The 13,741-nt window shown below is 43.9% G+C and overlaps 1 protein-coding gene across 11 annotated transcripts in view; it reads left to right on the top strand.

Moving 5' to 3' along the window:
- The window catches only part of ank1a (ankyrin 1, erythrocytic a), an 81,833-nt gene extending 68,907 nt beyond the window's left edge, over positions 1–12,926 (top strand). For 8 of the 11 annotated variants that reach the window (XM_019861344.1, XM_019861373.1, XM_019861363.1 and 5 more), the window contains 6 exons: positions 1,016–1,655; positions 2,038–2,383; positions 5,275–5,358; positions 5,660–5,806; positions 7,146–7,247; positions 10,043–12,169. In XM_019861344.1, coding sequence (XP_019716903.1) covers positions 1,016–1,655; positions 2,038–2,383; positions 5,275–5,358; positions 5,660–5,806; positions 7,146–7,220 — 1,292 coding nt within the window. In that variant the 3' untranslated portion in view covers positions 7,221–7,247; positions 10,043–12,169. Of the gene's footprint in view, positions 1–1,015; positions 1,656–2,037; positions 2,384–2,766; positions 3,742–5,274; positions 5,359–5,659; positions 5,807–7,145; positions 7,248–10,042 lie in introns of those variants that run through there. The other 3 variants (XM_019861397.1, XM_019861330.1, XM_019861406.1) reach the window with 3 other exon arrangements.
- The last annotated feature ends 815 nt before the right edge of the window (positions 12,927–13,741 follow it).

A 13,741-nucleotide genomic window follows, 5' to 3' on the forward strand; every position in this document is an offset into this window, starting at 1 on the left:
GGGGGAGAATTCTTCCTGTTCACTGTGTGCTCTACGTTCCACTTTGCAGCCTGTTTACTTTGCTTGGGGCAACTTCAACAAATTCACCCCAGCTCATCTTTTTCATGCCGATTGCAACGTGTGTTCAAGTGCAGTTCCAGTCTTATTTTGAAGAACAAAACAAAATAAAAATAAAACTCCTGCTCCTGTGCTTTAAAACAGCAGGCCTGCCTTTCCGTGTACAGTATGTTTTTCCCCACATGTGGGAGTGACCTGAGTCCAAAGCCATTTCACTAATTAATGCGATTTGACTATTTTAATCCTGAAAATTGTCGCAACATAGGAAACACCACCTCTCCTATACTTAGATGCTTAAATGTTTCTCGCGCTCTCATTTGGATTGGATCAAAATGTTTTTTAGGCCACGAAGGGTGTGTGTGTGTGTGTGTGTGTGTGTGTTTTGGTGTGTGTGTATGTTAATGAGATGGCTTGCATGCATGCTCTTTAGCCTGACAACAATACTAACCAAGCGGGGTTGAATGCACGCAGAAGTGTGACGGCGATTTAGTGTGTCTGGATGAGAGGCACGAGTGGGTCGATTGCCGCATGTTGGATGGATTTAACGGCCCCATTTTGGGGGGGCTGTAACCGCTGTCGTTTCCCCACAGGTGGCAGCCAGCAGAGCAGCATCAGTCTCAAGTTGGCCTCAGTCTAACCTTGTTGGTCCATATGTGTCTGCTGCTGCTACTACTGGCCCTCCCCTCCTGTCAGCACTTGACAACCCTCCCCCATCTTCTAAAACTCCATGCTCTTTTCCTCGATTTCCTCTGCACTTTTATTCCTCTTTGATTGTCTTGGCTCATTCCTGTGTTCGCTTCCTACTCCTTTACAATATCCTCCCCCTTCAGCTTCCTCTACCCCTCCCGGGCTAAGGGGCACTCTCCCCCTCCCAGGCTCCCGGTACCGCGGTTGTGAGGTGGGGAGCGAGGTGGTGGGGGGGCCGGGTGTCAGTGTGCTTCTCTGTGTGTCGCTCCAGGTTATGGGCTGGCGCAGGATGAGCTTCTGTCACCGGCCTCCATGCAGTACAACCTGCCCTCGCCTCTGGGTGCTGAGCCCTACTGGCAGGAGGTCTCCAGCCTGAACTGCGCGCCCATCGCCACCACAGAGGAGGACACCCTCATGGAGATGTCAGACGTGCAGGTGTGGCCCTCCGGCAACTCCCCCTCCCTAGTGCCTGTGGAGGATTCCTCGTTAGAGTGCAGTAATGCCGACGACTCAGAGGGCCTGCTCGGGTTGCCCTATGGAAGTCTGGGTCGGCCTGCCAGTCGGGCTAGCGCCGCCAGCGGAGGGGGCGTCGTGCTGAGCGGCTCGATCGAACTGCCCGAGGACGATTCGGAGACGGGTGTTGACTCGCTTAGCACCGCCACGCCGGCCTCGCTTGGCGGTACCATCGCTGGTATCAATCTTAACGGACTGAACAATGGGCAGGGGTCAGAGGCGAGTTCGGAGATGTCGGCCGTCACCAGTACAACTGGTGGCAATGGAGGAGGACGAGGAGGAGGAGGGACTCAGAGTTCAGAGGAAGGGCTTTCTCTTGTTGCAGGACAGCAAAGGTTGTATGCCCGACTCAGTGAGTCACCCGGTCTCACCTGTGTTGCGGATCGTAATGGTGACAGGTGAGTTTGACCCCGCCTGCCCACATTCATCCCGCCAGCAAAACAATCAGGGTGTCAAAATACAATTCAGATCTGACGTGGGGTCCATTGTGCCTGAAGGCTCATTCATACAAACTATTCTAAACAGCACCATAAAAACACGCTAGCAAGCTAATTTCAAAATCTTCACCAACATGGTGCCCGCGGGCACCAGAGAGCGCCCAAGGTCCACATGAGTAGGCAGCGGGCCTGTTCTAAAAAAAAAAAAAAAAAGAGCTTACTGGTGAAGTGATCATTTGAAAATGTTAACATTTGCAAAGATTTATAGAAATAAAAATGCAGCATATTGATAGAATTGTATTTTGGTGTGCATGAACCTTGAGTATGTGCCCCTCCTTTCCAGGTCATCTAATGGAGGAAATGGAAGTGGAAGCAGCTCATTCATTTCCTACCTCCAGGAACAGACAGGCCCAGGGTGGATCCCAGTCGCAGACCCGCAGACCTGGGTGGCCAACCAGCCAAAATCTCGGCAAGTCATTGACACCATGATATCGTCTTGCTGCAACGCCATGGACGGAGACCAGTCCCATTTGTCCCAGGAGGCTTTGCTGCAGCCTGTGAGGGACATGGGACACTCGGAGATTTTACGCGGGCACTTCCGGGGTACCCAGTCGTTTGAGAAGGGTTTGGGCTTCCCCCACAGGGCCCCAGAGCTGAGGGCCTGGGATGACGTGCGCTTCAAAGGACAGGTGAGCAAACACTGGGCATTACTGCTAGCAAGCACTAATGGGAAAAAGGGGAAACCAATTCCTCATTACTTTAAAGGTGCATCAGCAAATCTTCTGCAATTATTTTTGTGATTCTTCTGATGTAAGCATAAAAGCAGTGATGAAAACAATTTTTCACATTGCCTGTGTTTTGCGGTAGTATTAAACCGCTATGCCAGTAAAAAGTGACCCTGATCATCGTTTATTTTTGCAGACAGGCATTCTCCAGCCCTTGGACTGGATCTCATTAGCTTGCAAGTGTTAACTATGACAAAGCCCAGTTCAGTTAATATATGTCAAAATATAAATATTATTTTTCTCCACACACAAATACTGAAATTCACAAGATGCTTTCAAACACAGTATATCCAAAATCCGTACACATTAAGTAGGCATATACAGTCTGAGGCCGAAGATGGACACAAACAGCATGTGGGGCCAAATATAGAAAGAATTCTCACTGTGCCACTCATGTTACAAACTCCCCGCCCAGGTCCCTTCCCACGTGTTGACGTTCATGACATCACACTTCAAAGGACAACCACAATTTTGGAAGTGTGGAAGAAAGCACAAATAGACGTTTGTTTCCGGAGCATCTGGGCACTTTGTATGGTGGTGACAAAGCTTTGTTTAATTTTAAACTCACAGATACGTTATTTTATTGCAGCTTATATCATGTTGACGTTTTACTGCGTTTGTACGTGATAATCTGTAAGACACCCAGGTAGTGCTAAAAGTAATGTCTCCATCAAGAATGGCTGCGTGTGGCTGTCCAGGGTCACTGAATGATCTCGGGGTATTTAAAGCTCACAGATCACATGGTCAAAGCGACAAAGAGGTGGGAGTAGAACCCCCGCCACCAGAACCACCAAAGTCATTGACAGGGTCCTCCTGATCCACCAGGGGGAAGCAATCGAGTCCTAAGGGAAAGGGCCCACTGCCCCGCTTTATGGAAGGATCGAAACCAAAGAGCAAAAGTGTGACGGTGAAGGCAGGCCGGGGGCTGCAGCTGTCGCTGGGTTCGCTTTTTGGGATTGAAGAAGACGCTGAAGGTTTGGCGAGCGCTCTGCGGGGTGCATGTCAAGGGGCTGCGCGGTTCTGTGGCTGATCCAAGCGGGGCAATGTGGGCCCTGGTGACGGAGCTCCTCTTCAGCTTGGTGCTGTTGGCCTTTCTGGTCATCAGCTGTCAGAACATTCTACACATAGCCAGCGGCTCCGTGCGCTCGATCCTCACCTACGTCCACGCTCAGCTTGACCGCGAGCTTGGCGAGGGGGAGGGCGTGGCTGACGAAGAGGAGAATGTCACCACCAGGGTGGTTCGCAGGAGAGTCATCCTCAAGGTACCTCAGGAAGCGAGGACAGGAATATTAGCTGCACTGTTTGACTTTACCGTAAAGAGGAATTTGATTTTTTTTTTCTGCAGAACTCTCCGTTTCAGTTATATTACGTTAAATGTATTTTTGAACGAATGTTTTGGACCACACGCAGTCGTGGGATCCCATAATGAACAAAAGTGTTCGTTTCTGATGAAGCTGTGACATTTCTATCATTGAGTCGGTGTCATTGGTTTGGTTGGAGCTACTTATTTTAAGCAGATTGTTTTGTAGAACAGCTGTTATGTCCAGTGGGATACGCTGTGGTTGCTGATAAATCATCATTTTGTTTTTCAGAAGGAAAAACTAATAATGCTCTGCAATTAGTAGCAAATAGACATAGTTTGCTGTTGCACAGGAAATTTGAAAACCGTTAATCTAACTGCTTTGAAGTGTTGCCAAAAGGAATTACATGTAGGTCATGCTTTTGGGGTGATTATCTGTAGGGATTGCACTTACTTTTTTGCTGAATTGTTTAGTTTTTGTTTTTGACAGTATTTTAGTCAGAAGTCAGGTGAAGTGTTTGCACACAGGGGCCAATCTACATGCTTAGTTAAAGAAGAACTTTACAAGTGATCTAATTGCAAATGCATAAAGAATGTTTTCAGTAAAGGACATTTTATTCTTACATATGAATTAAAATCATTATTTTCACTCTCTCAAGTAAACAACATGGCAGAGAAGTCATTGTTTATCATACCATCCACAGTCATGGTCTCATACACACAGAGTATATCAATCTTGCACACACACTCATAATACAAGCAGGAGCAACACTAAGTAAAAAGTTTAGCATTGTGAAGCACGAGGAGTTTTTGTGCCGTTGTGCTTTTTAGATATAAGATTTGAATGAAGGCGCCATCGATCACAGTATGAAAAAATGGCGTCGGCCATTGGTGACAATTGACCATTCTGATTGGCTACCGAATCAATGCAAGAGATCGACGTAGACTGCGAGATGGTAAACAAAAGCAAAGCAACAGGGAAAAAATGGCATTAATCATTTACACTCAGCCAAAGGTTGCTTTTTCTTTCGACTTGTTCCTGCTTGTATTCTGAGTGTATTGGGAAAGGTTCCATATACAGTATGTGTACTTCTTGACTGCGGATGGTGTGATGAACAATGACTTATTTGTTTCAGCGGGGCTTAAAATCATGTGAGTGATGTGTGCCCATGGCCACCCGTCAGTGAGGTGTTGTGTCACCCTGGCCACCCCACCGACATTTTTTTTGTGGCTACGCCCCTGTTTGCACTCTGAACTTTGACTGTTGATAATTCTGAACAGTGGTTACTGTCTACGTTAAATTTGGTGATCATGGATGTCAGAGTTACTTTTTTCACACACAACAAGCAGATCATCGTCAGTCTAATGCAGTTCCTTGAAGGACAAATCTGTTCACACAAATGTCATCCACCCTTTTTACTGTGCGTTTGATTCTCCTGAATGTTTTAGTCTACCAAAGGTAGGAATAGTGTGTTGATCACTTCCCTGTCCACAGGGGGATGAAATGGAAGATCTTCCCGGGGAACAGGTCAGCGAGGAACAGTTTATGGACGAGCATGGAAACATGATCACTAAAAAGGTCAGACACTTGTCATTGTTCTGTTATGGGGTGTAAGCATTTTATTGGGCAACTAACAATAGTAGGTATCTAAATCACGACAAAGCAATGCATGGTGATTTCTTCCCGCCGGTCAGAAAAAAAAAGCATTTTTAAAAATGATAATCATCAATTATTTATTTGGGGATTTACTAGTATTTTAATGATTGCTTTGAAGCGGATTAAGGGAGTATGTCAAAACGGGGCGTCTTTACGCGAATCTGAATATGAAACTCTGAAAATCTCTGCGGCCCACTCCAAACTCCACCGTTGTACGCGTCAGATTGTGCGAAAGGTCGTGCGCAGAGGAAAGGGCGAGGATGCCGTTCAGGACGTGAGCGTGGACGGCTCTCTGCAGGACGCCAACGAGCTGGAGGTGGACGCCGAGCAGTTCATGAGTTACGCCATCCTGGGCCGGGAAAGCAGCAAGGTGGGCTTCTGATCTGCAGCCAGTTGTCTCACCATTCCCGCCCCATCCCTCCTCCCCTACTTTTAGCCCAGATGGACCGATTGACATCAGATGATTCCGTCATCTGATGCGATGCTTTGATTTACATCATGTATCTTGGTGAGGCTTGAGCTCCTGGATCAGGGTCGCATCAAGATCACCAAGAAGCTTAACATGCATGAGCTTCACTCTTTGTTGATGTTGATGATGATAATTGTAAAGCAGTAGAGAAGAGGCGTGTGATGTCTGGTGGAACCTCCAAAGTTGAACACAATCTAGGAAGATGCACATTGAACTCCATGTTGATTTTTTTTTCCCACCCATCCATCCACCCATTTTGTATAGCGCCTGTCCTCAGCTGGAGTCTGTTTGGCTGACTTTGGGCAAGAGGCAGGGGACACCCTGTACTTGTGGCAAGCATTTACAGGGCACAAATGACGGTTAACACTCACATTCACACCTATGAGCTATTTGGAGCCTTCATATGCACGTTTATGAAAAACTAGGCTGCCCTGATTTTTTTTTTCTAATGGCTAATAAAAAGAAATAAATGCATGTTTTGTTGTACTAAATAGGTCGTCGTCACACTTTTCCTTTCTTTCATTTATCACCACTTGGGCTTCCATGATGGCATCAAAAATTTGGCATCATTGTTTGTTTTTAACAGTAAATGTCATGTCAATTTAATCATCTCGCCACATTTTTGAGATTCGTCACTGTACCCGTTTTCTTTTTAACGTGTGAAGCATATTTTTCCCAATCATTTCACTCGAATTTCGTGTCGTGACACTTTTTGAGTGTTCACCTTCGGAGGTTCCCCTGTGATCTCTGCATGTAAGTGAAGCAAAAAATGCTCAGTCGCTGTCATTACTGCCAGCTAGAATCCTCACAAGTCACCAGTCGCACAATTCAAGTTTCCAGCTATTGTAACAATCACTAAACTGCACCTACCTCACACGTTTGTCCTGTTTGTTGACAAATGCTTCATGAATGTGTGACATTTAAAGTCTGTGGTACTTCAATTGAGACTGCGTGCTCTGTCGCTCCACCCTTCATCTCTCCAGTCCACATAGCGTATGGTTCTTATCTACAGTTGCCAGCCTTCACTTCTGTCCTTGCCTGCCTGTCGATATATTTATATATATGTATATCATTTCTTTGTCCCCCCCTTGTTTCCCTCTTTCTTCACCTCTGACTTTTATTTATTCTGTCCATCCTTTTTTTTTTTGCCTCCCTGGTTTCCCTCATCATTTCACCTCACTAATATTCCCTCCCGCCTTTCATTCCGCCCCTGTCATCCCATCTCTTCCTTCGACTGTAGCCCGATACTGTGGATACTGTGAAGAAAGGTGCTCAGATAGTGAAATGTGCCAGCCTGCGGAGAGTTAAGCAGTGAGGCAGTCTGAGCGCTGCTTTCCCGCAGGTACGGGACTCACCCACAGTGCGCCTCGTTATGACGTGTGCTGGGCGAGAGCATTTAATCCACTCTCCTCCTGAATTAAATGCCACTGAATGTACCTTTAACTTCAACACTAATCCTATATTGCAATGTGATGCTGGCACAGCAAAACCGAAAGATGATTAGTTTTACCTCAAATATTATTTTTGATGAATAGCGATTTGTTTGGGTTTGAGTATACTCACTGGACATTTTAATAGGCATGCCTGCACAAACTAATGAAATCCAATATAAGTAGTCATGTAAATCCAACATTAGAGGGAGGGAGGGAGAGAGAGAGAGCAAGATAGGGAGGTAGGGAAGGTATCTTTTTATGTTGGATTAATTTATTGTGCGTGTGCATTTGATGTAGTGTCCTGTGAATGGGGATGAAGGTTGGGCGAAAGAAAACGTATTATGTGTGAGAAAGAGAATTAATCTTGAATTCAGAGCTTTTTTTTTTTTGGAGATGTGTAGGTCTCAGCAGTACCTGTAAACAGTCAGATGCTAATGGATAGAAACAAAACAGCATGAGGTTTCCATCAGACAAAGCTTTTGGGAATAATGTGTTAGATATGCACAGAGAGCGAGTGAAAAAGTGCACAAATCTGTTTTCAGCGAAAACCAAACAGAAGTTGCTGGTAACAAGCGGCAACGTAAAATGGCTGCCCTCTGGTTTTGGCCATGAGGGGCCAATTGTTAGCGAATGACAAATAAGTCCCAAACGTATGCATATGTTAGCGGCTAGCAAGCATAGCTAAACTCACTTGAAAGACTTCAACGTGCACCGAGCCGAGTCACACATACGCTTCCATATAAAGTCTGTGTGAATCCAGCATGCTGTTTCCTCGTATCGACACAATCTATTGATTTCCTTTGAAAACAATTTTAAATTGACATATTTCCTCTGCACAGATCGATGCAGTTGGATCGTAGAAATATAGATCAATACGTTTATGTTGCGGATGAATCATGACACTTGCTAAATAGAAATTAGCCATATTTAATAATATTGCCAATACTTCTATCCGTCCTGTTGTTTCCTCTTTTACAGTCAAAATGGCTGCTGTGAAAAAGGTCATTTAAACAACAAAGCTAGTGTTAGACCTCGATTTTAGCTCAACACTTGGCTTTGCACTGAGCTTTAAACAAATTAACTGATCCATGTTCATCAGCATACTCACATCAGGGCAAATGTTTTTGTTTTTCATGTTTGGTGTGACCAGTTGAGCAAAAGAAATAAGTTTGTTGTCAAGGTTGAAGTGACCATGCTTGTGTGCACCCATGCGCGCGCCCGAGTGTGCATACGTGTGCATGGAGATGTCTGTGTGGTAGCGTGCCGTACTTGCCCTTTCCAACAGTGGGGCCATTACATTCCTCAGGTTGTTGGTATTTCAAGTAAATGACAGCTGAACATGAAGCAAGCTCTGCCAGCGCCTTTCTGCTTGCTCCATGTTGTAAACAGGATATCTAATACAATGGTGCTGGGGAGGTGGAGGACAAATAAATGTCAAATGTGGTCAAATTTATTTCGTAAGACTACTTGTACAGTCAACCGCTGCCTCGTCACAAATTTTGGGGAGAACTTACCCTCCATTTTTTTTTTCCGAAAAACTCACCTATTCACTGTTTTTCTGCTCATGCCAAACCAATCACGGAATTGCTTTGGCACCATCTGGTGGTAGGTTGTTGCAAATGAACTTTTGAAGGAAGCCGAGGAGCTTCATTTCGACAAAAGTCGTCCTTGTGGAACCGATTGACAATTACAGACACAGAGGTGCCTTGAGGCACACGTGACCCAACGTGAGTTTTTCAAGATTTTGAGCCGTTGTTTGGCTGATTTGTATTATTGTTGGTATTTTTCTATTGTTTTGTTTGCTTTTACATACAAGCACATTTTTAAGATTCTAACCTCTGTATACTGTAGCGGCAATGAACTCAACTCACTTCACAACAAGTAGTAATTTGGCAGATAATTCTTCAAAAGGGTCTAAAAGCTGTTTGATGCCACTCCCAGCGGAGTTTTACTCTCAAACTAAACACCAAGCAAAAAGAATTCCACGTGTATTTTTAAACAACCACATACTTTGCCTTTAGAAAGTTGGCCTCGCTTAATGCTCACAAAAAAATGCAAAACAGTATAGAAGGGGCTAACACAAAGCCAACATTTGGCGTTGTTAAAATGCTTGAAGCAACGCACGTAGATTGACGGTAACAACACTCAAAAGCATATATGCTTTATATCCTGTCGGAAAAATGACTAACAAACATTACTGCAACTTACCCAATCACTTAATTCACGTAGTTGTGAAGCTCTTCTTCTTTTGGGCCTGCATGACTGTACCATATTGTCCCCCTTGCCCCAAATTGAATACAACAGAAGAAGCCGCAGTGATGTACAATCTGTTTCATAATAATAATAATAATAATAGTGTATTTAATTGTGTCTAATTGTATTATAACGACACATTTTTACAAAGTACAGTTTCATAAAGTGCTATTTTCATTATTCAGAAATGCATTCATAAAATGTTTTTGGCAGGGTGGCCGCAGCAGATTAATTCCATTTCCATGAGTTGTAAGTGTGATCACAGAACAAATAACACTCATATCTCAAGGCAGTACAGAATAGTATAAACCTATTCATGGCAGGGATGCAGCGGTTGACTGTCCATGTTGTTTTCCCCAAAGGCTCACCATAGAAGGCCAACGTTATCATCAATAGCGGTCTGTTGAAAATGGTGATTGTCCTAAATGAGCACGTGTTCCTCTGTCCTCAGAGTTCTCTGCAGGAGTTGAGCCCATCCCCAAAAACCTCCTACATGGACACATGACCAGCAGCAGATGACACAAACTGAAGAACACCCACAAACAAGCAAACAAACAAAAAAAAAAAAAAATGGCAAAGGAAACGAATGGCAACAAGTCACTGCTTTCGCACATACTGGAAGGGTAATCGTAGTTTTTAACAACAATTTTTTATTATTAAAAAAAACAACAACATGAGGACAAACTACTCAAGTAGAAGCATGATTTCCTATAAAACAAAACGGACACAAAAGTAGCACCCCAAACATGCTTCCTGTTGTCTGTCAGCATGAGCGACTGCTGCCGCATGGCCTGTGTTTAAATACAAATACCGATGGTGGATGGGGAAGGGGGGAGGGGGGGGCGACTGGGTCGATTCGGCTATGTGGATACAGGCATGCAATATGGGGTATTGTACGTGTAATCCAATCGGGAAACATTGATCTAACTTTTCACAAAATGGGAGCAATAACAGCTACAGACGTCGAGGTGACCTATGACCTCTCCTCCAACAAAAAGCAGAAATTGGAAGCTTAGCAGTGCTACAACCATCAACTAAGGATGTGTGTCTTGTACATATTACGGTATGCACTTAACTGCGGTGTTGCATTGTTGTTTAACATCTTCCTGATGCTGCTACGGTATTCCTCCCTTTTCTTCCCCCTCTCAATCTGAACCTATACTCTCTTATGATATTATATCGACTGTATCTTGTGTGTGGACAGCAACATACAAATGTGATCTGCCGTTTTTCCATGCTCTCCATGTGTTTTTTTTTCCCCTCTGGCTTGACACACAGAGGGTCCATTTACTGTTACAGTGTGTAGTGTGCTTGGGGGTGAAGGAGGCCGTGTGCGAACCTTCGCGCCATTAAAACACTGTAAATGGCAGTTAACCTGGAGGAGTTACGTCACAATTTTCTTACACTCGTGAGGTTTGTGTTCATCCGTAGAAGGCAAAATGCAACTTATGCATTCTTCTAAACCATGTAGCGTTACAGTACTGCCCACCTCCAGAATCCATGATGGTCTCCAAAGTCACCCCCCCACCCCCCCTCCATCCATGAGGGAAAAAGGATGTCACGTATTTTGCTGAGGGTCGTCTACGTGTTGAGCTCTCATGTTTGTCTCCTTGGCTTTGCGTGGACATATTGCAGAGCCGGCCAGCAATCACTGTGAAGAGAGACTGAGCCACAACTGTGAGCCCACCCTCGCTCAAGCGTGTTTAGTTTTCATTGTGTCTCATGCTGAGGAAGCAATAAGCGCACTAATAAAAGAACACGGAGAGAGGATTCCGGGGGTCGCAGTCGGGTTTTCAGTCTGTGGGTCGCAGCTTTACTCCATTCAGAAATGATGTCAGCACATTAGAATTGCACATTTTGATCACTTTGCCTCTTTGAGAAACTATTATTTTAAATCGTTTAAAGAGGTCATTTATTTGAGATCACGGTCCTGATTACGGAAAATGTCCTCATGCTGATCGTTTGTCAGCAAAGTGCTTTGCACCAACTGTTTTGTTGGTCACCGTCAAAGCTAATTCCCAAGTTGAATGATCGATTTACCTCGGTAAATGTACCATTTCACATCATTTAATTACAGTAAGCCTTTTCTTCTTTGGGTTGTGTTGACTACCTGTTCTTAGTCTCACAAAAAGTTGCAATAAACATGGATCTATGATGTGTTTGTTTTTTTAGCAGCCACAGATGAATGTAAAGTCTTGGTAATACTGTAAATGTTATGTGTTGATGCAGTGACTATGCTAATAGTAGATGAGACGTATACTGTACGCTCTGTATTTGCTGTCGATCATCATCCTCATTGCAAACAAATGTTACACTAATTTCAATGAAGCCACCAACTTTTTTTTTGTTTTGTTTTTTGTTTTTACATCCAACCATCATTCACAGTATTTTTTCTATTCGATGCATTTCACTACACCAATGAGGTCAAGAGAACGCGTGTAATGCTGTACTTTCCCTTATGTTTTGCTCAGAAGGGCTTTGTTTTTGAAGCAGGGGCTGTTACTGATGTCAGGGTTGGGGTTGGGGATCTATTAAAGACATTAGATGGGTGCAAATAAAAAAATCTCGATGGCTCCAATGGTTAGATGATGACAAGTATTTTCCCTCAACGCAGCCCACCCCCAATGCGCTCCCCCACGCCTTACCCTATACTCTCCAGTATATTCTTACAAAGGCTTCCACATGGCGACACGCTGAATGTGGAGGAGTCTTGCTATGTGCACGCAGAGGGATGCTTTTTCACTGATGAAGAGACGACTGAAGTGACGGCATGCACCAATCCATGCAAAAACATTTCCATTGCAAAAATTAGGGAAGACATGTACTGTATATTCCTTTTAGAATGGATGGATATTAACGCAATAGCATATTACTCAATACTAAGGAATGCAAATGCACACATGCACAGAAAATGTTTTTAACATAAAAGGCTCTATATATATAGATATATATATAGATATATATATCTATATATATATGAGAATATGAGAGAATATATATTTACTTAGAATGCTATGCACCTCTCCGTGTCAACTGGGATTCTAGTTATGTTATGGATGTACTTTTAGCATCAAACCTTCAGATGTAGCTACAAAGAGACTGTTGTTGACTTCTGGGTAATGCCTGCACCTGAAGATGAATAAGGGTCTCGCGGGTATTTGAACTTGTTTTGTTTGCATTTTTTTATTATTGTTATGGGGAATCAAACATGAATTTTAAGTCGACATGTTAAAAAAAAAACAACTTTCAATCCAATCAAATCCAAGAACATCTGTTGACGACCTTCTCTGTACACCAGCTCAACATTTACAAAATTAATAAAGAAATGCAATGTGTTTGTGTGTGTTTTCTTTCTGATGAGACACATCATGCAGCTCTCCCTTACACTTGATCTATAACATCATATTGATGAAAAACAATGTTTTGGTTCGTTTATGAACAGAAGTCCAATATCTGAACACCACTTGGTTTCTGATACTGTTGTTCCTTCCAATCACACTCTTCCAAGTCTCACTGTTGTTTCCCGTGTGAGCATTGAAGCAGAATGAGGGAGTCCCTTGTGGGAGTGTTCACTAGCATCCCCTCTAGGCACTTCAAGAAGGATGGGAACTTTGAACTGCTGTTTGAGCACATCCATCAACCACAGTCAGGGGGAAAAAAACTGGGAGGGAGGCTACGCTCTCATCCACAGGGATGAACCCCAATGTACAGACACTGATCCGGAAGGCAAAATTATTGTGCCTCTCACTGTGGCCAACTCCAGCCTAAGTATATCTAGTCGGAACTGCTACACTCCATACACCCGCTCAAGCTCCTTCCCTGTCACAGAGGTGACATTCCATGTCCCTATCGAGCCAGTTTCTGTAGCCTTTTCTTCAAGTCTATATATGTTACCTTTGGGTCTGTTTGTTCAAATACGATTACATTTTTAAAAGGGGGACTCGAACAAAAATGCCGGCAATAGCTCAAGGTTTTTAAAAGTAAAGATAGTTTGCAATTTTGGCATTTTAGCAAGTCAATGCACATAAGTGGCTTTTGCATAAAATGATAAGAGTTTGACACATGCGCGTTTGTGTATCCATCCATCCATCCATCCATTTTCCGAACCGCTTTATCCTCACTAGGGTCGCGGAGGGGTGGGGGGGGGGGT

Source organism: Hippocampus comes, unplaced genomic scaffold, assembly GCF_001891065.2.
Source record: "Hippocampus comes isolate QL1 unplaced genomic scaffold, H_comes_QL1_v1.1 scaffold147, whole genome shotgun sequence".
Classification (NCBI taxonomy): domain Eukaryota; kingdom Metazoa; phylum Chordata; class Actinopteri; order Syngnathiformes; family Syngnathidae; genus Hippocampus; species Hippocampus comes.